Consider the following 24,711-nt stretch of genomic DNA (forward strand, 5'->3'; position numbering starts at 1 on the left):
TATATTGGGTGCAAGAAACGCCTAATCTAAATCTAAATCTAAGATGGGAGTAAGCTATGACCATCAGATAATAATAAGGCAATCCTAGTGGTGTTTTGTCAAATAATAATGGCCTATACTAAGTTACAAAAAAGTGTGAGATAATGTTCTCAAGAAAAGAAAGAAGTGTTCACCAAATGATAAATCAGTATGGCATGGCTGGGTCCCCCTTGCCACATTTTTAGCAAGGGACAAGGTAGGGCCTTTGAGCACATGGCCAAGTCTCTTTTCAACCAAAAGTCTGTTGCCTTAGAAGGCCGGCTGTACCAAAGCAATAAACAAACAAAAGTTCCATTGGCAATCTTTTCACCTTGTGCGGCTACCGATCCCTCAGCCGGGCACTGATCCTTCTTGCAACGTTAGCCTCCCTCAATCGGGTTCACTACAGCATTTCACAATTCTCAATTTGCAGGCATCCCTCTGTCAGGTTCACATTTGCCAGTTTCAATCAGTTTTCGCTCATGTGTCAAAGACTTACGAGTATACGAGGGGTTTTGCTCGACCCTCATAGGACCATTTTGAAACTTTAAACTAACCTCTCCCAAGGCTTCCTGGTCTTCGTAGTTTCACAAAAACAACACAACCTCAAAAAGGCTTTAGTCATAGTCCTTCGAATGAGCAACCCTTGCGATGCCCGACAACTCTGTTTCTGGACCTTTTTCTAGGGTTTCTTTAAAGTTCAATTACACAAGTTCTTTGTTCAACAAGGTTGCCGCCTCCAACCTTGGGCCCAGCACAGTTCAGTTCAGTTTCACTATCTGGTCTCCTCCGACTCACTGGCTCTTCTGAACTTTTGGAGTCTTCTTGTCTCGGGAGTCAAGGATGGCACCACGGTGGTAAACGCTTCTCCCCGCTTTGACTATCAACGCGGGAGGGCCCTGTGTGCCGTTGACACCTGTCACACCACATGCCAGCTAGACTTTCTGGTCTTATGTTGTCCCTTTCGGAGGCTTCGCAGGTCTGAGGTGAAAAGGGCAAGGGCGATTACTCTCTGCCTTTCTCCTCAGTTTGAACTGCTGGTCTGGAATAGCTGCTCCCTCGTGTGTTCAGCCTTTCTCAAAGTGTGCTTTTGTGTTGCGCCTTTTATCCTTGTGGGAAACGGAAAGGGCTGCCAGGTGTGCATAATTATTGTCAATTGCCTAACTCTGCCTGACCCTTGTGTTAGGACATGGCAGGTAAACGGCTCGGGTGTTAGTCTGTTGTCTGTTACGGTGTAGTAAAGTGTTTGTGTTGGAAAGGGGGAGGGGCAGAACTTCTGAAAATCCTATGGGGTAGGATGCGCAAAAGGTGTTATAGAGAAAGGGGTACCGCGCCTCATTCGGCGGTGTCCCACTTCCACTCCCTGAGGACCCAACATCCAGGAGAGTCCCCCGCACTGGTCCACCCCCAAGAACTGGATGCAATAGCGATGGCTGTGTCCTGGTCAGCTGAATGACAGATCCCCGGAGACTAGCAGGCGAGGCACCTTCAGGCTTCTCACAACAGACAGTCAGGGATGAGAGAGGACAATGAGGTGGCAGTAGAAGGAAGCCTTGAAGGAGAGCTCGTGTCATCGGCATAAAACTGGAAGTGAGGAGAGAAGGAGGAGATCAGGTGGGCCAGAGGGGCAAAGTAGATGTTGAAGAGATACGGCAAGAGGATAGAGCCTTGAGGGACGCCGCAGGTGGAGTATGATAGGGGAGAAAAAAGGGCCAATGGAAACTGGTAAGGTCGGGCGCAGAGGAATGGGGTGAACCAGTCAAATGCTAGGCTCATGATGCCTAGGGTGTCACGGAACTGAATTTTTCAGGGTGGCATGATTGACTGTGTCGAAGGCAGAGGAAGGATAAGAACGGATGGAGATTTGGACTAGAAATTTGAGAGCAAGTATTCACGGGTGATCAGTGGAGCAGTTAGTTTCCATGCCTCTGGCTGCTCTGAAGCCAGACTGGTGGCCGTGGAGACAACCAACAGATTCAGTGTGTTGAATCAGTTGGGAGAGGACCAGCTTCTCAGGAGTTTGCTAATAGTTTTCTTATTGATAACAGGATGTCATGATGCCTACCCCCGGGGAACCAGACCAGGTCCAGCAACCCCTGAGGCAGGCATCAAGTTATTTTGAGCAAGCCCAAAAACCCCTGCTAGGGACTGTTTGGGTGCGGTCCTGGCGCCTATGGCGCCAGGCTCATATGGGGAGTCAGTCCTGGCGCCATAGGCACCAGGCTCAGAGTAGACCTTACCTGATGCAGACCATGCTGCAAGCATACCCGATGCAGACCATGCTGCAGAGCTCCAAGCCAAATGAGGCTTGGAAGGGACTATTTTACCTAGGGACTATTTTTTACTCGGGTGGGGCTGGGGAGGAATACTTACCTGGGACTACTTTGGAGGCTATTTAAACCACGCCCGAAGAGCAGCACACGCTTTGCGTTATTCTGCATCCAGCAGCGTAACGCTCACCGGGTCTGCAAGCCTGCATCCAGTCTTCTGCCACGCCCGCCTCGAGTCTGCAGCTCCTAGAAAAAGGGAGGAACAGAAGGAGAAGAGGTTAGAATAAGAGCAAAACTTTCGATCCTTACCTGAATTCCAGATCCACCGCGCCTTCGAGCTGGAAGAAAGAAGCATTTTACGCGCGCCGCCTCGCCTGCTGCAGCGCCGCGCTGAACTCACCGGCCTTCGCAGCATCCTCGCGATTCACTGCATCCTTCTGCACGTTCCCGCCGCACTCTGGCACCTAAGGGGAACACAAGAACAGCAAAGGTGAGCCAAGGGAATAAACAGAGGCAATAGTAACTACCCCCATAGACTTACCTGATTACCGCCGGGGGTACTATTCCTCTTCACGGGTCGGCGCAGTCTCCATTGCATCCTCGCCGTACCGCGGCCCCTAAGGGGAAGAAAAGGACAACAAGGTGAGACGAAGGGACAAACAAGGGGAACTCCTTTCACCACAATAGACTTACCTAATTTTACCACCGGAGGCATTATTCCCCGAACTTCATATTTTCTCTCCACACCTGAATAAGGGAGCAAGCCACAGGTTACATTCTGGCCTTATTTTATTGAACTGTGTAGGATAAGTCAAATCCTTACCTGAACTTCATCAGCTACCACGAGGAATTCTTCGCTAGGGTCAAGCTGCAAACTGCAAGGAATCGGACAATAGTGAAAGTCAGACATGTGAACTCTTACGAACTGCATACTTTTCGAAGTCAATATTGTTCTGGAAATCACAAATTCCTTCGAGCCAGTGAAGCAACTGGTTATCAACGCGCCCCTGCGCTCAATGCAGGATGGAGAGCTCATCTTTTCAAACCATCAGTTGAGACTATAAGAGGGGACATTCAAAGGTGATCAGTGGGGAGAACAGCGGGGGTGGGACGGATTTACGCTCAACCCCACAGGTGGTTAATTCTCTTTCTCCATTTACAGATGAATATTCCTACGGGCCAAGCAAACGAAGTTAGGTGGGCCAGTCCAGTCCGTCATCTCGGCCATACGCGTCACATTGGTGGAGACCGCAGCTGTCCAGTTCAGATCAACGCCTCTGTGGGAGCCAGGTGAGCATAACACAGGAATCTGAAAATACATTTCAGATAAGGCACTTAATGGATTCATTGTATCAAGATACACTACAAACAGAGTCTCTCCTTAGGTCTGACATGAGAGTTTGTGTTCAGACATGTCAGGGTTTAGATGGCTAGGTTTGGCTCCCTAAAGCACTGAGGCCTTAGTCAACTCTTACAAATAGGACTACATATTGGTTATTACAGAAGACAGTCAACAATGATCCAAATACCATCTTTTCTGGTGTGTCCGGCATTGTATGTGCGATCCTTTACCTGTTAGAGAAGTTCCATGTCTAAACAGAGTTGTATCAACATGTTCCTCTTTCCTTCACCCATCCAAATAATTAGATTGCCAACGCTGGCCAAATACTTTAAATAAGTCTCAAATGCATGAAGTCATGAAATCATTCAGAGCTATTATAAAGTTACTACCGCCTCAGAGTTCTTTATATCAAAATATAGGTATAACAAAATATAACAGTCTGCACTCATCAATGATGCTGGCAAGGATGGGGGAAAGCCAAAAGGTAGTTTCACACACAGACTGTGGGGTGTCCACCTAGGTTTTCATTGGTCTTCCTATACATCATCTTCCATATCTCCAAATTCATAGTAATGATTGTGTGTACATTTGGCACCATGTCCTACATAATGGGAGCAATGTCATCCAGATAATCAATTATTCTGTAATAAAAGCATCATCAAACCCCTGTGTCTGAATGACATTATATAGATCAATACTATGCATGACATCAGACTTTGCATTAATTAAACTGCAAGTATATCCTTGACTTTTCAGAATGGGCATGCATGAGATCAACCTTCAGATTTCTTGTTTAAGATTAATAGTTAAGCAGCATAGCATTGAAATGTAAAGCATAAAACACTGCCTCCTACTTCTGGTGGATTCCGACTGGCAATCCAGCTTATGATGATTGGATACGTTGGTCTTATACATTGTTAACATTTTCAATCCTAGGCAGAAATACACTCACCATTCGTGACATTGCAGGCATTTTAGAAGAACTGTCTAATTGGAAAATCAGATCACAACCTAGGAACTAGTGATCTGATAAACACACCTTTCCTTCAAATTTGCAGACAACAGATTTGCAGATATTGAGAATTTCTCTCTAAGCCAGAGATGTTGTATTCTATGAATGATGGTTTTAGTATCTTAAGTGTGACTTCTGCAGTTTCTACGAGGTATGGGTTTTCCTTGACCTCCATCATTTGAAATTAATAACTGTGTATTATATTTTAATTAAATAATTTCCATGAGTGAAAAAACAAACGAGCAAACTAAAAGTTGATGATCTGATGGGGGTGCTTTAATGTAAATGTAATACTTTCATGCAGAAAGGTTTTGCACACTCTCCACTCTACCGCAGAAAAATCCTTCCAACTGAAAATCCTACCATGTAACCCACAACTCTCATGTCCCAACCTCTTTCAGTGAAACAAGAAAACCCAAACCAGGCCTCTGGATGGATACAATAGATTTCTGTATGTGTAGTACATTCTCTTAGCAGGATAGAAAGTTCACTTACCAGATTCCTCTAGCAGATCTTGCTTGCAGTAATGGATGGACACCGGTACCTACAACAAATACATGGAAAGAGTAAGGAGATTCTGCCACTGAATGAGTGTCCGTTACCAAACCAAGAGTTTCAATCGGTGGTCTTATTCAAAAAACACCTTTGTATAAAACATGTGCAGAAACCAAATCCAAGAAAAGACGTTAACAGCAATTTTGTAACAAAAATAAATGTACCAAAAACAAATGAATTCTCTTTTTTGACACTTTCTGTGCGGGGAACAGGGAACCTCATCACAGTTCATATGCATGTATATGGGTAATTCAGTGTCTCAAGTAAAATCTTGCATTAGCCTGGTCTGTTCATGTCAGTAATTTTAAGGATAATGGATACATGGATTGGATATAGTCTGTATCCTTATGAAGAAGTACAAAGACCATAATAGAGATAAAACTCTGGGAGTCCATGTTGATTTGTGCTTATTCTGTTTTTAAGAGTTTCTCCATCTTTAATTGGTATGTGGACTAAACGATCACAAGGCATTATAATTCCTGAAGCAGGACAGAACGATCCAGCAACAAGGCATTTCAAACTGCATTTTAAATGTTTTTTCTCCCATAACAAAGTAGGTTTTTCCAAGGAACCCTTGCATTTAAAGTTACATTCCCTCACATAGGAGAATGTGATTAAGAAGCCAAATAAAATGTTGAACAGAGCAGTGGTTGGAGTGTGGACAATTACCCTGTTTTGTTTTGCTCACAGCCCCCATTGCAATTCTGGTTAATCCTAATACACTTCTTGACTGAAGTAATGATATACTTTAACATTTACAAAGTATGAAAACTGAAGATTTTTGTAATTCGCAAAACTAAGTATTGAAAACAACAGTTCGTATTGCAGTGGACTTCTAATTTGAGACTAAGACATCAGTTTATTCGTGCTCCCATGAAAAGTCAAAATTAACTTAGTACAAATCCACACTTGTAAAGTTATGAGTTGTAGAGATATCTACCAAAGTGCATATTTGCATTTACACATTACCATTGCTAGATCTTTGTACATGAATGATACATGATAACAATTGAATGTTGAGACGCTATAATTTTGTTGTACATCAATAAATACCTGTCCCAATCATTCATATTTACTCATTCAATAAAGCCTTATTAAACCTGGTTTGAATCTCAATATGAATGTAAGTACGTTAGAGTGTAATTAGAAAATGAGATAATAAGATTTCTTGGTCATTACACATGGATGGATGCATGATTACAATTCAACTGCTGCAATAGTGGCAAGTCTGAATCATTAATCTTTGATAAATACATGTAGTCCGTGGTCCATGTTGAGACTATCTCTGACAGCTCCTAACCCATAAATTAGTCTGGCCACTTTTTGTCTATGTGATTTCTCTGTTGTTGTGTCACAGTGCTAGATTAAACTTCTTGATACCAAAAAAATGTATCATTTGTGGCTCTGATGTTTGCACAGCCAGTGATTGGCCAATGGGTTTTGAGTATTGCCAGTTCTTATGGCATAGAGGTGTTCCCGAATTCTGAGTCTTAATTCACGTTTCATGATGCCTATAGAGAATTTATTAGTGACTCACACAATGCAATATACGTGTGTACATTTACAGTTCAGGAAACCTTGTACATTTATCAATTAGTTTGTGTAAGTTTCATTATTCATTGCAAAATTGTAAAAGTTCCATGTACCACATTTGAAGAATCACACAGGTTTTGGTAATCAGGTAACAGCCATGTGAATAGATGGTAAATTCAAGAAACTGGGAATAATCAAATGGCCTAGATTTGGGGCCTTGGTGAAAACCATTGAAGGCTTGTCTTTGAGGTAATCTTTGAGATCCTTGTCTAAATGTAAAACATTCAAAGTTTTACTAAATATGTTGTAAATCTACTGATGCTGTGCGGAAAACGTAGTTCCTAAAATTTGTGTAAGATTTTCCTTTCTGTTGCGTTAGCTTTCAGAATAGCTACTTCTATGTCATGTCTTCTATAACCTTTTGCCTTGAACTGGTCAGTGTTTGTAATGAAGTCATCTTCAAAATCATTGCTATTGCTACAATTGCGCCTAGCTTGTAGCATTTCTCCTTTTGGAATATTTCTGATAACACTCAATTTGTGTGTGCTGCGTGGATGTAGAACTGAAAAGTAATGACTAACTACACGTGAGCTTCATTCCAAAATGGCTGTCATTAAGCTTGGTAAAATTCTGTAAATCATCAGTGTTACCTGTCCAGATATCGTCAATAAATTGTTTCCGAATAAACAAGTGTTGCTATTTGGGCTGGTGGCTAATGCATGGGTTGTTTCATATTCTCCCATAAATAGATTTACTAATGACGGTGCAAATTTTGCTCCCATTGCTACTCCCTTATTTTGAGTGAAATATTGTCTGTTAAACAAAAAGTCATTATTGCTGAGAACGAATCCCAACATCTCTATGAGAATTTCACCAAAATGATAATGTGTAGCTGATTTTTCTTTCATCCAAACTGTAACTGTAGCTAAGGCTAAATCATGCCTGATGCTGGTGTATACAGACTTGACATCTCAGGTGATTAAGAGGTATTCCTTCTGCCATGTCATCCCCTCTAGTGTCTTAACCTATCCATGGAATCCCTGGTAGAGGACTCGGGTTTAAACACTTGTTCCCGTAAGTGTGTTTTATAGAATTTGGATAGGGTTCTGTAACGTAACCGATGCCTTACATGATGGGACTCATCTCTGGAATCTGCCAATATTATTTGTGTACTTTAGGTAGAAATATAGTGGGTATTGTACCTGGTGTGTGTATTAGAAACACTTTCTCCTCTTTATTAAGTCATACCATTTCATGATCAGTTTGGTCATTTCTTTTTGAACATTTTAGGTAGGATCTGAATCTAACCTGGAGTAACAACCTGGAGTCTCAAAGTGTTTTGCGGCGGCACCAATATAGTCTGAGGTGTTCATGATTAGTATGTTGCTCCCTTTGTCTGCTGGTTTAATGACTATGCTCTTATTTTCCTTTATATTAATAAGCGCTCTTCAGTGATATTGTTAGTAAAGGGTTTATGCTTTGTCTGCAAGTGTACCAAATCGTTGGTTACGCTGAAAGCATAATGAAGCAGGACACAGACAACAAATTCAAAGTTCAAACAAAAATGGTTTATTAACTTAAATGTCAGGATGGTTGAAGACCTAACTTGCCCTATGCGAAGGTGGGAATTTCCATACCTAAAAAAAAAATAAGGATAGTCTTAGTCACAAAGTTAAACTTAAACGTCTGTGTCCAAAACCTATTCTTGCCCTCACAAATAAAGCTAAACAATGTGTAGCGATGTCAACAACAAAAAAAATAGTGTTCCAAATAAAGTTCTAAGCTTCTTCCAGCTATGGGCTTACTTTCCAGCTCCCCTTCCCCAAGTTCAAAACAGTTCCACAAAGTCTCAAAAGGAATCTCTGGGTTCCCTTCTCCAAGAAGACAGCACAGTTCCAAAACGAGATCTCAGAGTTAGTTTCCCCAAGAAAACAACACAGTTCAAAATGAGTCTCAGGATTCTTCTCTCCCAAGACACCAGCTTGCTCAGCTTGCCAACTTGTACTTAAGGTCCGTCTCTCAATATTCAAAACCGGTTCCAGGTCAACTTTATACTCCTAGTTATTGACAGTTCATACAGATGGCTTTCTTCTGCCTCACTTCAGCAATCTCATTCAGGCGCTTGTAATTACTTTCTGTATATTTCTTTAGCTTTCACAGATAGGTTATACCCAGTCAAGCCACAATTGTCAGGCCACGCGGTCCAACCGTTAAGAGGTCACGCAACCGGTCAACCTGGGCTTGCTTGCCAACACAGGTTCTTCTGTAGCTGCACTTGTGTAACGATTCACACTCACTTGGCTCTCTCTTTGCCAGCCTTTTCTCTTTGCCACAATCTGGCCGATTGATGGAAAAATTAGCACCGAAAAAGGGGACTTGTGCGCGAAAGCGTGCGCAAGCACCGGTTTGCCGATTCATGGAACACAAAGCGCGTGGCTCACCGTAGACCTGTGACAAATCCGCACGGGCCAAACACGGCACTGCAACATCACAAATGCCTTGCGCGAGACACCCAGCGAAGGGGCGCGCCGTCCTGCGCATTCACCTAAAAAGGGGGCGGAACACGTGGAATGGGGAACAAAAAGCATAAATAGGGGCGTTACGTAGGAAATGCCCCAGCAAAATACTTGCAACACCCACAAGCGCCGACATCACGTATTCATGGAATCAAACAGGGCTCACCGGCACACGGGAAAAGACACGCAAACCCGGAAACACATCCGCCAAGTGAAAGCTAGCGTAAGCGTCATGGCGCACCAATACAATGCATAAATAGACACACAAAATACAAACGATGAACGTGCCATTTCTCGCAGCAGTAATCGTGGGACACCGCAGGAGGAGGAGGAGAGCCAGGGCCCTCATTTTTTTACCCAGGACCAGCCTTTTTGGGATGCCTGATAACAAGGTCTATGGCAGGTATAGGTTCTCACCTCATATCATCCTAGACCTGGTCAGGGAGTGGGAAGATGACCTCACATCACCCACCCTGTGCTTCCAAGCACTTAGCCCCTTGGAAAAGGGGCTCAATGTACTGCTTTTCTGGCCACTGGGTCATTCCAGCAGACAACTGCCATTGTTGGGGGTGTTTCACAGGCCACGCAGTCACGCTGCCTACACCAGGTGTTGGCAATCATGACTGCACGACCCTCAGTCCGATGGCACATATACATGCCCAGAACACCCGCAGAAAGGCAGGCTGTGGTCCAGGACTTCTATGGGGTGGCGCACTTCGCTAAAGTGCTTGGTGCCATTGATTGCAGGCATGGGGCCCTATGTCCACCTAGGGCCACTGAGCCCATCTATCGGAATCGCAAGCACTGGCATTCCTTCAACGTACAAGTTGTATGTGATGCCAAGGGAATCATTACCTCTGTATATGCAAACTATCCAGGGTCCACCCACGATAGTTTCATATTTCGAATGTCAGCCCTACACCTGGCCCTGGAAGCTCAGAGGCATGGCAACACATGGCTCATTGGTGAGTACAAATGGCCCTGCAAATGTATGCATGTCTCACACAGACCAAACCATACCACTGACAAGCCATCTCACCTCCACAGGGGACAGTGCCTACCCACTGAGCACCTACATGATGACGCCAATACGGAACCCTGCCACACCACCCCAGGTAAGATACAACGCAGCCCATATTGCCACCCGGCCATAGTGGAGTCACGCTTCCGCTCCCTTGACCACTCTAGTGGCGAACTACTATATGCACCACCAGTAGTGTGCAGGATCATTGAAGCAGCGCGTGTCCTGCACAATGTTGCAACACGGCGGGGCGTACCAGTGGACATGGTGATGAGCCCACATCCCCAACCACATGCACGCCTGCTGAGCATGGGAGAGGAAAGGGCACGTGGTGAGGCTGCCCGTACCCAGCTTGTGGCACAATCTTTCACCTAAAATCCAACCCCTGCGCAGTGCACACAGGCCTGGCACATACCAGGTGACAATCGATGATGACAAAGAGACAATCATCTGTCACAACCTTTGCACCCTGAGGAACTGTCCCTGGAAGTGCTACATTGTGTGCCATCTTCTGTGCACAAAAGGCACACATGGAAGATGCAGTATGCCACTACCCCCATTCACGAATACACATCCAAATGACAATAAGTCACCTAAAGCCCCCCAAGCTCCATGACACCTCGTTGGCACGCCATACCATGGCATGCAATGTCAACAGTGACACAAATGCCCAACGCATAACATCACTGTCACAAAGTGGTCAACGACAAACCGTCCTACCACTCAAAGAACCAACTCACACACATCCAAACAATAATGTACACAGGAACATCAATTGGCCAGTATGACATACCAGAAACACAGGACACAACAGTGAATATGTCTGACAGTCACCATTCAGAATACCATAAGTGAATCAATGTGCCCTAACTAGCCCAGGCACCATCTCACGGGATGCACAAAATTCTGCTTGCAACACCTCACAGGTTTCTTGCAGTTCCTCCGATATGGTGTGTGTCAATTGTTGCACGAGCACTTCTGAGCGTCTACTGCGTGCTGCCTCTAGTGCAGTCAGTGTATGCTGCAGTGACCTAGCCTCTGCCCTCAGGTCAGCCCTTTGGGCCCGACCCTCTACAACCATGGCTGAGCGCAGGGACCACATTTCTGCCTGTCTGCACCTGTTCCTGGCCTGCATCTGGAGCATGTGTAAGTGGCATGTGGACCGCACTACCTGCTGCCGGAGCTGCACCTGTCTTTCTGGGGGGAGAATGGAATTGGCCACCCTATCCATGCCCTGAGCCAACATCTCATAAGCAGCCCCCTGCTGTTGTGCAACAGAATACATGGACTGCTCCCACACATCTTGGCCTGTTGGCACACGGCCACCACAGTGGCATGCACCACGCCTGCTCGTTCCAAGGAAACCTGGCCCTTGATGTGTTGGCACAGTCTGTGGCTGCAGGACTGCATCCCTACCTTGAACAGCTGTCCCAGGAAAAGAAGCCAATACTGTGGAGCGAGGCCTTGCAGCCGTAACCACCACAGATCGGCGTGCCGACACTGACTGGCCTTGTGAGGGTTCTTCCGCCCCCCCCCACCACAGATGCTTGTGATAGGCCAGCACCCACAGTTGAATCACTCACCTGCGACGGTTCCGATTCATTGTCCGACTCACCAACAGAGCCATAGGCTTCCTCAGAGGCAGAGTCAGAGCGAGCAATTCCCAGGATGGATTGCAGCACCAGTGGGTTCTCATGGCCCACCACACCAAGTCCTCCACTGGTGCCTGGTTGCGGCCCACTCTCCTGTCCCTCTTCCACCTCTTCGCCTGCAACCAGTGGCTCATCACCTGCAGAAGGACAGCAAAATACATGAAGACACTGTTATAAAGTCCAGCCCACACACATAGGTATCATAATCCTTCATGCAACACATCAACCTGCCATGTCAGTGAGTACACAAACTCTGCCACGTACGCAGTGTAATTGTAAGGCAAGGGGATCATGAAATCAGACATGGATGCACGTTAAGGGCACAACACCACATGTAGTGCATGGTGCATAGCATCTGCTTCACACACAAGCACCAAACAGGCATAGTTGAGTCACCGGCATCACTGATGCGCACACACACACAGATGACGCTAGCATGGCCCTGCCAGAACCGTCAAACTGCATGACATGTAAGGTGAGGGCCACTGCCCCTGATCCATGTACAATGCATGTGAAATGACAAACTGGAAATACCAATATTCGTGAACACAAGTGTTACACAGTGCTACGATGTTAGGGTGGTAGAACAGAGTGAAGGCAGGCACACTGATTCCATGAGTTCTAGTCACATCGACAGAATCCAAGAGAATAGCCATGCAGAAGGTGAGACCATGGGAACGTGCTCAACGTACAATTAAATGACATTTCCCGGGAAGGCAAAGTTGCGGGACGATGGCAGTGTAAGTGCAAGTGCATGATTCAGGTGTCAAGTGCCGTCAGTGGGTTGTAGGGTTCTAGCAAATACCCCCAAGTGTGGGTGTTGGCTTGGAGCCAATTCCATCATCACAGTGCTAGTATAATACCTGGCCCGTAAACCAAGGGACCAAAACCATTCCTGTGTGAGCTGCTGAGGGAAGAGAGCAGAAGCACATGAATATCTGTATAGCCAGTCGCAGTAGTCCAGCATAGGATTCACAGTCCCCAGGAGACAGTGAGCTGTTGGGGGAATGAGCTGTAAGGTAGAATACCTCTGGGGAAGGATAGCTGGCAGGGTGACCTCTCACAGACGTCAAGAGATGCGACGAGAGAATGTAAGTGTGCATAGGATGAGAAGCACAGGCAATACACCATGACAGGTTTCAGCAGGAAGAGGGCCAAGAGAGTAAGTGAAGAGAGTGACATGGAATGAGTGATTAGGAGTGGGGATGAGGATTCACCCGGTGGGCAGCACATTGTCCGCATGCAGCCTGTATGCCAACAGGCACATACCAGTCCACCATGACATGGTCAACCCATGTGAGTCATGAAAATGTTGAAAAAACTGCTAAACAATCATTACACTTCATCGAAGCAACATACACATATCCCGGACACACATGCATCACCACTCACCTGACAAATGCTCGTAGTTTGGTAGGTCGCCCACGCCTTGGACCTGCTCCACTTCAATGAGATCACTGACAATCTCCTCATGTGGATTGAGTCCCTCATCCTCTGGCTGTGACCCCCCTCCAGTCACCAGAGTAGAGGAGTAGGCAGCACCCAGCTTATCCTTGGCTCTGCGTTGGAGGTCATTCCAACGCTTGATCACCTCCTGCGGAATGCGCCTCTCATGGCCCATAGCGTTTATACGATCCATGACGGCCTGCCAGTGGGCCATGCGCTGAGCAGACGTATGTATGCACCCTGACTGTCCCAACACGTAGTCCACAAGGATATCCAGATCCTCATCACAGAAGCTCCTCTTCCTCGACGTGTGGGTCTCCTGTGCTGTGCCTTGGGTTGGAACCTGTCCCGCTGCTGCACGCTTTCACCTCTTGCAAGGACGTGCAGACCCAGAGTCGCTTGTGCCTCTCTGGTCAGTAGGGGCTGGAGCACTGGTGGACTGGGACATGGCATCAGCCACTGATGTGACGAGAGCAGGCCGGCTTCCAGGTATCCGAACCAGGGCACCGGTGCCAGTAGCATGTGCTGCACGTTACTTCCCCCTGTGGAGCCTGCAAACGGCCCCCGGGTCACTCTCAGTCTGGCCTGCATGACCCTGGGCCTGGGGGGTGGTAGCCACAGCTGCCCCTGCAGCTTCCACACCCTGGCTGTTCTGGACAGCATATGGCACTGCTGGTCTGGGACCACAGGTGCTGGGGACATCAGCAGCAGCTGCATCTCCATCTCCCTGACCCTGTTGTCAGGAGGGCATAGCTCTCCATGCACATGCCTGTATACCTTGCCCTAGTCACCCACCTGGCACACCTCAGCCACCTTGCCAACCTTGGCCACCTCTGCCAGGTCGCCCACCTTTGCCTCCCTTCACACTTGTTGCCCTCCCAGACATGGCACTGATGGACTAGCGCTATGGGAGGAGCCGCTAACAATTGTCCTGAGCAATTTGAGTGAGGGGGCAGGGTACGTGATGTAAAACGTACCACTGCGCTCCAGCAAGGCTCTATGTAACCCTGGAAAATAACGGGTCGCGTAGCACACAGCGTTAGAGAGAATTCTCAAGAATGTGCTAAAGTCCCTTACCTTTTGAGACCCCAAGCAATTTGCTGGATTTCTAGGATTTGATTTTTTACCTGGGAAGAGTGTGATCCTTTTTTTCTCACACTTCCATGTATATTGATGTGTGTTTTACTTTTGTGTTCTACTCCATAGGCATAATATTTTTCTATGTGTCACACAACACCCTCACTGCAGTGGCACAGGGGTTACTTTCAGACTCCCCAAGGTTTAAATACCTTCTCTGGGACTGACTACTGTCTGCCAGAGCATGTAAAGTTAAATTGACTTTACTAGTCTCTCTAAAATTACAGACCTAACACACATATATATATAATACACACTTCCGATAAGTGCTGGAGGAGTTGCCTAGCACCCCCTAAGTCAAAACACTCACGTAACAATCAAATGATACCCTTTCCTACTTTAAATGGCTGGTGTCAGTGGTTTAGATCAAACTACCATGATTTTTCCCGACCGCGAACAGTAGTAGCTAAAAATCCGGTCAGCCATGTTTTTCAATATGGTGCTGTCAACTTCTCGCGGTGGGATTAAGGCCAACACACCGTTCAGGTTTCAAAGCGTAAGCTTTATTAACAGTTGTCTCAACAGGAATGATAAAAACAACAACAAAAAAATATGCAAACAGTTTGGTCGTCTGCCAGGGGCTCTGGTGCTTCAATATTCTCTTTCTTTCAGTCCAGAGTCCAGTCAGACTCTTTGTCAAAAATAAAAACTAGGCAGAATGTGGTTAGGACTTCCTCTTTCTTTTCCTCGTTGGGATTATGCTTCACTACTCACTTTTGAACCTGGAACTCTCTCTGAAGAATATTCCTTTAAAACTTAGGCTGCTTGTAAGATTCCTTGGGGTGCAGAATCAGCCTTAAAGGTTGACACTACCTAGTGCCAAGCTCACAACAAACTGTTTGTGACTTGTTGAAACTCTCTGGGTGCTTTAATTGTCCCAAACACCTTCGTAGATTGCTTTTCCTTAAACAGATTGGCGATCCTTTCATTAGGTGCGAGTCTCTGCCAGCCTCCCTCTGCTAATGTTTTCCTGTGCTGTTAGCTTACTGCTCTGGGTAGTGGACGACGCCAGATTACCTTCGGCCTCCTCGAAGTGGGCTTGTTAGCTCTACAGCTGACATTCCTTTAGGCCCTGCCCCTCTGTTTCGGCAGCTCTACTTCGCTGGAGACTACGAAGGTAACTTTCATGCGGCACAGCTGATCACAGGTCGGGGATCGCGCCTGTCCAGTCACGCCGCTTTTGAGAAGTATCTTCTCAATGCTGAAAGCAATGCGGCTGGTCAGTTACACAAGCTGCGCCGTTCTGAATGCAGCGGCTCCTCAATTTCTTTACACCTCGGTCCCTTTGCAGACCTGGATACTTCCTCTCAACTCCAACTACTTGGCTAGAAGACGCAAACTTATTTGATCATAAAACTTAACTTCAACAATTAACTTCTTCTTTCCGTAGGTTCTTAATACACCCATTCATATCGGGCGTCCTGCTCTTCATCAGCTGTTCCCTGCCCAACGAACAACAACAATATTAGAATAAAGTATCATGCCCACTGATCTTCATTTTCTACTTGATAAACGAGCTGGCAATCACTTCCCTAGACCCACCTACATATTCAGCCTTTTACCCTTCCAATGCCGTGATGCCTGATACTAAGAGAGCGCTCCTTCTGGCTTTCTTTTTTGGAGATAACCCTTTCACAGGCGCCCACGACCCATCGGTAAAAAAAGACTCTGGTCAACTTTTCTTGCTATTTCTTTTAGGAAAGGTTCTTCTTGTGTTTGTCTCTGTGTGCCAAAACCAGGTTTGGTCCCTTTGTTCGTTGGCCTTTGGCGGGCTTGAGTGCTGAAGCCCACCTCTGGCATCTGAGTGTCTGGGGTTGACAGGATGTGAGGGAGGTGCAAGAAACTCCAGGTGCTAAGTCTCCCAGGAGACCTGAATGCACTCTGGTGTGATTGGCTGGCTGGCTGTCCGGCAAGGACAGCCACCTTGCTGTATGAGTGACAGCCAGGCTGCAATGAATGGGGGAAAACTGTTTAAAAGCAGGTCTCTGGGACTTGGAAAGCAGAGTCGACCACTGGAATGAAAGAACCGAAGACGAGCTGAAGGAAGAGGACTGCTGCATTTCCTGGACGACCGGTGAAGCCCTGCTGCAGGTCCAAATTGCCTGAAACTCCATCGACAGAGAAGCCCTTCAAGGTTTACTTCTTCCCTTGAGTTTGGTGGGAACAACCAGCTCGCAAGCCACCTGGACACCGTCCCATCCTGGGTGAATTTTCTTCAGAGTGCTGTTGAAAACCGGATAGCCAGGGGGAAGGAAACCAGCTTGTGGACTTTAAGGCACTCGCACCTTAAACCGACGTTTTGCCAAGCCTGTGGCCTGATCCCTGGGCAGTGCAGGAACCTCCCGATGTCCTCCTTATCCCCACAAATGAAGCTCAGGAACAGCGAGATCTACTTGAACTGCTAGGAACAACTGCCTCAGCTACAGCTCTTCTTCACTTTAAAAGGTACTGTGCAAACGCAGTCCGGAAATCTTTTCGGCCACGGTGAAGGTTTGTGAAACTTTCCCGACTTCGAAGGCTTGTCCTTCCCTAAGCATTTTTTTAGCCTGACAATTCTTCTAAGATCCGTGGCAAAGACTTAACCGTTTACTACCAGAAATGTGCTATTTTATACAAAGACTCTGAACCATTGACTTTGGCCCAGGTCTATGAACTGAATTGCTGGTTGTAGTTTACTGAAACCCTTTGCCGTGCCTATGAAAGTATTTGTGCTGTTGATTCTTGTAACCTTGTCTTTTTACCCCTTTTTAAAGTATCTGAAGTGCCATTTTGCTCCTACTTCAGGGGAGCTGAACTTGTTCAGTAATTTATTGGTTGTGTATTCGTAGTATATTAGTATATGATATTGAGCTGCTCTTGCTAGTGTAATGCTTTCAAACTGTGTAAATAAATGTATTTTTTTTTACCAAGAAACCTTGAGTAAGTGTTTGTTTGAATCACTATATTTGTTGGTCATATGTGTAACTTGTTCTACTGCTCACTCAACTCTTGAGGTAAGTCTGGCTGCTCAGCCACTGCTACCACATAACTGTAGTACAGGCGTGTACCAAAGGTGAAATTGTACTGACACTTGTAGTCTTAATTGCATGTAGTGTTCCCCAAGGGGCATGTGATTCTGCCTAACACACAAGCACCCCAAAACCCAAAAATACATGTACGTGACCCCTCGGTAGCTCACGTGTGAAGAGAAAACGTCACGCAGTACGCTGTGGCACCCAATAACACTAAAAATGCGTACGCGAGGAACACGTAGGGTACTAGGACCTTGAAAATGGGGTACGCGACACACGGGGGTAAGCACTGTATGAAAAATGCATGCGCCACTCACCGTCTGCCTCGTAGAAAGAAAAAAAAATGACAGGCCCGTGGGCAACTCCCCCGCCAAAACAAGAAGTATGCACTGCCACAGTAGTGAACTAATTGCGTGTGACCCCAAAGAAACTCTGAAGTGCATGCGTGTCCCCACGAAAAGCAAGCACAGTGCACTGTTGTCCTGCGCACACCTTTATCCCATACTGAACAACAACGCCCAACGTACAGCGTGTGTCACGTAACTTACGCGCTTAGGGCCTTTCCTGAGATTCCATGCAAACGCGCTGTTTCCGCTTGTGTGGAGTCACTCGGTTTCCGGCTGGCCACGTGAGAACACAGAAGACCCACGCTCCTGCCTACCAGCCAATTTACCTGCCCCCAACTGCCCCAAGCTGCCTCCTACGAGCCATCTGCTGCTGCCAGCCCACTCTGTGTGCCTGCTACCCACGTGCCCTGCAATTTGGTGCCTGCTCTGAAGCCATTGCCAGTGATCCTTTCCTTGTGACCACCTCTGCTGATCTTGAAGACTCCGAACTGCCATGCCACCTCTCCACAGCCCAGCCCCAGGACCACCTTGCTCACCCACGCCTGCCTCGGGGGTTGCTATGTCTGACACCACACCATCTGAGGCAAGTGACAACCCCCCGACACAGAGGCAGAGGGCTGTCACCATCTCAGCCAGGGAAGTTGGCAACCTGGTGGAGCAAGTCCTGGGGCATCGTGATGCCCTCTTCCACGGCCCATCGCAAGTCGGCAATGAAGGACGGAAGAAGATCTGGGCGGACATCATGGGTGCCATCAACGCGGAGGGGTTGGCACCCCGCGTATAACAACATGTCTACAAGTGCTGGGAAGACTTCAAGACCAGGACCCTTAACAAGGCCTGGAGCCTCATCAAGGCTGTTGATGATCGAGCGAGGTGCCGGACCGGTTGACCACAGACGAGTTGAGGGTCTTGGAGAGCTTCAACCCAGCGCTGTATGCCCAGGTCTTGGAGTTGGTGCTCCCTCTGGAGTCGACTGGTAAGTGTTCATGTGTTCTTGTCCACCATAGTGCATGTGCATGTTGACGTGTGACTGGAGTGTGCACCTTGGCCTTATGTCTGGCATGCCTCCTGTACAGATGTCTGTGTGCATGTCCATGACAGTGCTGCATGTGAGTCCATTCAAGCGTGTCCACATCAATGGTGCCTGTGTTGCAATGCGTGATGCGCACCGGCATGTAACAATGCGCACATATTTGCTTACCTGTGTCTGGACTGGGGCATGTGAGAGGTGTGACACATGGGTGCTTATGTCACCATCATGGACATGCATGGTGTACATGCGCGTGTGTCTGAGCAGTGAGTGTGTGACTGCCCATCACTTCGGAATGTAGGTTACTTGAGTTCTTGATTTGTGATTGCCTCACGCTGCTAATTTGCCCTCAAGTGCACTGTGACGTGATAGCTCCATGGCCTGCCTCATGACCGTCAGGTGATGTGTGTAAATGAGATGTGTATGTCCCATGATGTGTGTGAGCTGAATACACAATTATGATCTTGTGTCAGTGGCTTGTCCAAGGATGTGAATGTGTGTTGTGACTGACAGACATGTTTGTGAATGTGTGTGAATGGCACTTCCCTGTGTGTAGCAGCGATTGATGATGGTTGTGATCTTTGACAGTGCCACTGATGTACATTTGCACAAACACACATACACACATGTTCAGTAGCCTGATGTTTTTGTTCTATGTTTCCCTACCCACAGCAACAATGGAAGAAGAGGTCGGAAACAGCGCTGTGGAGCACCGCAGCAGGGATGCCTCCACCAGGCACAGACGGAGGGCCCAGTCATCCTCCCAGGGACCGTCATCTACCGGGAGCAAGGAGACTGGTGCTGTGTCAGCGGCAACGGCCGCAGCTGCTGAGGGGAGGCCCAAGAGGGTGGAGTTGGTTATGGGCTCCTCGGCAGTGGGAGGGACAGGTGAGCCGACACAGGGGCAATCTGATGCGGAAGACAGTGGGGAGTCATCCAGGTTGGTGGTGGTGGAGGAGGAGGTGGCCACATCAGCCCAGCACATGGGGCCCGGTGGGGGTGATGAGGTAGGTGTGACTGGTGCAGTCCAGGGTCAGGGGCTGGAGGCAGTGCAGGTCACTGTGGAGGGGCCTGTGACTGATCTTGTCCCTGGAACTGCAGCTGCACCAGTATGCACCTGCACGCATGCCTCAGGCCGGACCCATCCGCAGGTGGGGGATGTATCCAAGGAAACGGATCTTCCACAACCTGCGGATGAAGCAATTTGTGACAGGGTGGAACCGTTGCTAGCCGGTATTGCGAGGCGTACAGGCACCATTTGTGATGATGTGCAGGCTTCCAATCAGGGGCTCCAATAACTGGTGGTGGGGGGACATAAGCACGATGAGGTCTATCGCCTCATTAACTGGCTAGTTCGGTTCCTGGTCACAAATTTGCTACATGTGCTGGCCACTCCTGCGACCTCCTCCTCCTCCTCCTCCTCCTCTGTGCGCCAGTCATCCTCCCTGCCATCTTCCGGCTAAGATACCACCAGAGCCCCCTGTGTACCTGTCCCAACCCCGGCGGCCAGTCTGGTGGAGATCACATCCCTGCCACAGTCGGGAAGCAAAGGAGGATCAGCAGAGGTGGTCACAGCAGCAACAGGAGCTATGGCAATGGAGGAAGTGCAGGCACCAAGCAGCAGGGCACGTGCATGACGGCCCCGGGTGGTGTCATCATACCGGAGGCTGTCCTTGTGGCGCATGCATAGGGCATTTTGGCAGCAGCAGGCTCAGGGTAGGAGACAACAGGACTCAGGGCGTTCATCATCAGAGGGGCAGGTATTGGCCATCGGGCAGGAGGCAAACATGGACCGTACGACAAGGATGTCTTCCGTGTTGGAATGTTTGGGCCAGAAAATCGAGGCAGAGCGGCAGCAGGCACAGGAGGCACGACTCACCATGGCCAGGACGGAGAATTCACTGCGTCAGGCAGAGAGGCGGGCGGAAGTCCTCGAGGAAACTCGCAGGGATTTCCAAAGGAGCATGGAGGAGTCCCTGCAAGCCCTCAAGGGGGAAGCCAAGGCCTGCCTAGTGGAACTGGACGCAATGTACGATGATGCCCTGGCAGAGACTATGAGAGAGCATGGTGAGGAGATGGAGTAGCCCGCTGCCTTTGTATATAGTTCTTTAGGAGTAGGTTTAATTTGTTTTTTCACTTTTTTTTGGAGTTCCTGGACTTTGCTCCGCGCCTTGTATATATTTGTTTCTGGGTTGTACTTTTAGGATGTTTATACATGTTTTGGGACCATGGACCCTGGATCATTGTTAATAGTTGGATTTTCATTGGAAGAACTTGGTTTCACCATGAAGGAATGGTTTTATGATTTGTGGGGGGTTTTTTTGGACATACATTGATGGAGATGGACCACATTTTTCACATTTTCATTTTTTACATCCCATTGGTTTTCGTTTTCAATTTCTTTTGTTTTTTGATTTGGTTCATGCATGTTTTAGTTGATGTTTCCACTGTGTGTGACTTGGGTACATGTTTTACAATATATTTTTGGCCATTGGGTTCTAAGTTGTGTCTGGTCTAAATGGTTTATCGCATTTTCCACTCTTCCTTGACTCATTTGCGTTTCCCCACTGTTCACCAATGTTGTTCATGTGTGATATCAGGATTCACATGCCATGGGGCATGTGCTGGGGGCATGACCAATGGATGGGTGTTGAGGTGCACCAGGGGTGTGCAGCGTGTGGTGGCACTTTTTGTTGGCATGTGCGGCATGATTGTATGTTGGGCCAATGTGTTTTGGGGTGTGGGGTGTCCCATGAGTAGAGGCCTGCCTGCAGGTTTCCGTCACTGGTGAGGGGGGGTGTTGCATGAGTCAGGTCTGCCTGCAGGTTGCCGTCACTGGTGGTGGTGGGGGGAGATGGGTCAGGGCCTGCCTGCAAGTTCCCATCACTGGTGAGGGGGGACATGAGTCGGGGCCTGCCTGCAGGTTGCCGTCACTGGTGGGGGGGTGTTCCATGAGTCGGACCTGCCTGCAAGTTGCCATCACTGGTGGTGGGGGGAGGGACATGAGTCGCAGCCTGCCTGCACGTTGCCGTCACTGGTGGTGGGGGTGGGGAAACATGAGTCTGGCCCGTCTGCAGGTTGCCATAACTGGTGGTGGGGGGACATGAGTCGGGGCCTGCCTGCAGGTTGCCGTCACTGGTTGGTGGGGGGAAACATGAGTCGGAGCCTGCCTGCAGGTTGCCGTCACTGGTGGTGGTGGGGGGACATGAGTCGGGCACTGCCTGCGGGGTATGGTGACGGGTGTTGGGAGGCCCATGTGGTGTGGGCTGCCTGCGTGGTATTGTGACGGAAGTTGGCGGGGCCCATGTGGTGTGGGCTGCCTGCAGGGTATGGTGACGGATGTTGGGGGGGGGGCATGGCGTGGGCTGCATGCGGGGTATGGCGACGGGTGATGGGGGGCCCATGTTGTGTGGGCTGCCTGCCGGGTATGGTGACGGGTGTTGGGGGGGCATGTAGTGTAGGCTGTCTGCAGGGTATGGTGAGGGGTCTTAGCGGGACCCATGTGGTGTGGGCTGCCTGCAGGGTTTGGTGACGGGTGTTGGAGGGGGCCCATGTGGTGTGGGCTGCCTGCGTGTTGTATTCGCGGCTGATGGCTGCACATGCGGCCCTTTCCACGCAGTTTGGATGGTGCGAGTGAAATTGCAACCTACAGAACACGCACAAATCGCAGAAACGAGTGCTCAACCGGCTGAGCTATATTATTGGCTAACATCCTTTAGAGGTCGGTCGACGGAGTATCGGCTGAGGTATAACAATCACAGTATCTAGATGTTGGACGAACCATGTATGAAGCGCTACATAAATACCTATCTGGATTATCACAGGGACAGGTTTTGCTGAGTCTCTATTTCAATTACAAATGTAACTACAATTTGTTTGTTTTTGAACAGCACTTGCACTTCCTGGAGAGTCAAACTTTGGATGGTTTAATTGTAGTCTTGACGATTTGAGAGGCTAGAACACCTGTGATTGGTGTCATAACAATCACTCACCCTTGATCAAAGACTGTGATGCTACTGACCATTTATATTAATGTACCCCATTGACTACAAGCTTGAATGGACTAGACTGTGCATGATGATCATTTTACACACTAGAAGAGTGGTGGCGGAAAATGTGGAATGGACTGGATATGAAACTAATCTTGCCCTTGACTTCCTTTCTGGCTATTATCGTAGCGAAATTAAAAGTGAACACAGGTCAATAAGGAGCCGGAGAAAAGGGTTGAGAACTCTTAAAAACCATCTTTAAGGGGAAATCTGGGTGACTATCTCTGTCCGAAGGTATGGGGAGAACGAAATCGATCCAGTCGGGGGCATTGACAAATGATGACGGAGTCGGTAAAACTCTTGTTTTGTGTAGATGTTTGTGCAACATTTTAAAAGTTTGTTTTAAACCAATAAAATTAAAATAAAAAAAAAAATAATAATAATTTATAAGTATAAACATGATACGCCGCTGCATGATTATGCACACAGCACAGGAACTCTGAAAAATACAATTGTGCAATACTGGTTTGCTTTCACTGGAAACAAAGCATAATTTGTTACAAAATATGAATTCTCAATGGCAGCTTAGTTTTCCATCTATTAATTATACAATCCTAAAATGCTAGGAAAAAATATATGCACTGTGCTTCTGTTGCTCCATGAGCATCAACACAGCAGAAGCTGAATGGAAATAAACCATTCCTTTTATCACAGTGTGCAGTTTCTTTTTTTGAAAGGCTTCAGAGAAATACATTCTGTTTCAGAGGCTTTTATCCATGGCTTGCAATTACATCAATGTAGGAAAAAAAAGAAACATTCTGGTTTGTGTCAATTAACCTGACCTTTGCACTGCCCTCTGCTCTACATTTGTTTGTAAATGTACACAGGAAAATAATAAAGCTGCCGTATTTACAAGATCTTCATGCATACATGCTTAAAAAGGCATGGTGCACCTTATCTGGAGGCCTGATAGCAAGCACTGCTCAGAGTTCGCTTCTCTCTCCGTGTGGGTCACGGCAGCTTCACTCGCATCCCGCAGATGCTGCTGGTGGATCTCTTCTCTGGCACACTACTCCTGATGCAGGCACCGACCTGCGAGGCTCCCAATACTGTGGCCTTCGCACTGCCCTTCCTAGCCCCAGTGCCACAGTTACTTACCATTCTCACCGGGGTCCTGGTTTCTCGACAGGACACGCTCAGCTGCCTCCTATGCTGCAGGATTTCGCGGTCTGCAGGCCTCCCTGCTGGTCTCTCTGTGTTCTCTCTGACTTCTCTTTTTATACACCTGTGACTGTTTAACAGGTTGCAGGTGTGAGTCTTTAGGCTCAATTGCCTGACTACAATTAGTGCAGCATTCTTGACATGCCTAACCTTTACACCAGCCTGTAGGCCTCTTATTCGTCTCAGTACTAGAATGGTGAAAGGTTCTATTAGTGTGCATTACTCCTAATCGCCTCTTCTTCATCCCAGTATTATAGTGGAATGAATGAGAGGAATTTAGAGGAGAAGGTTGACAAAAGCCTATGAAGGCAGGGGGTGGGTGATGTTGGTTCTCATTTGGAAAAGGGCGATATGCATATGGGCCAGCTGAAATGAGTGGAAATGGGGAAGATTGATAATAGCCTATAGAAGTAGATGGCGAGCAGAGGGTATTTTGATAACCTCTTAAATTTATCAGGGGGTTTGAATGTGGGAACATTCTGTAATGAGGTGTTCTTGTTGGAGTTTTGTTTGTTTCTGGATACTGGGGTTTGATTTGAAAAGAAGAACAGAAGTGGGTTTGACAGTATCCTATAAAGGCTTCAGGGACTGAGGGTTCACTATCGAATTAA

General features: G+C 47.5%; 1 protein-coding gene across 3 annotated transcripts in view; it reads right to left on the bottom strand.

Moving 5' to 3' along the window:
* Positions 1 to 24,711, bottom strand: part of GALT (galactose-1-phosphate uridylyltransferase) — a 784,930-nt gene that overhangs the window by 448,711 nt on the left and 311,508 nt on the right. For all 3 annotated transcript variants that reach the window (XM_069626827.1, XM_069626825.1, XM_069626826.1), the window contains exon 4: positions 5,138 to 5,186. In XM_069626827.1, the coding sequence (XP_069482928.1) occupies positions 5,138 to 5,186 (49 nt within the window). The remainder of the gene's footprint in view (positions 1 to 5,137; positions 5,187 to 24,711) is intronic.

This window comes from Ambystoma mexicanum, chromosome 6p (genome assembly GCF_040938575.1).
Source record: "Ambystoma mexicanum isolate Mex_15411 chromosome 6p, UKY_AmexF1_1, whole genome shotgun sequence".
NCBI lineage: Eukaryota > Metazoa > Chordata > Amphibia > Caudata > Ambystomatidae > Ambystoma > Ambystoma mexicanum.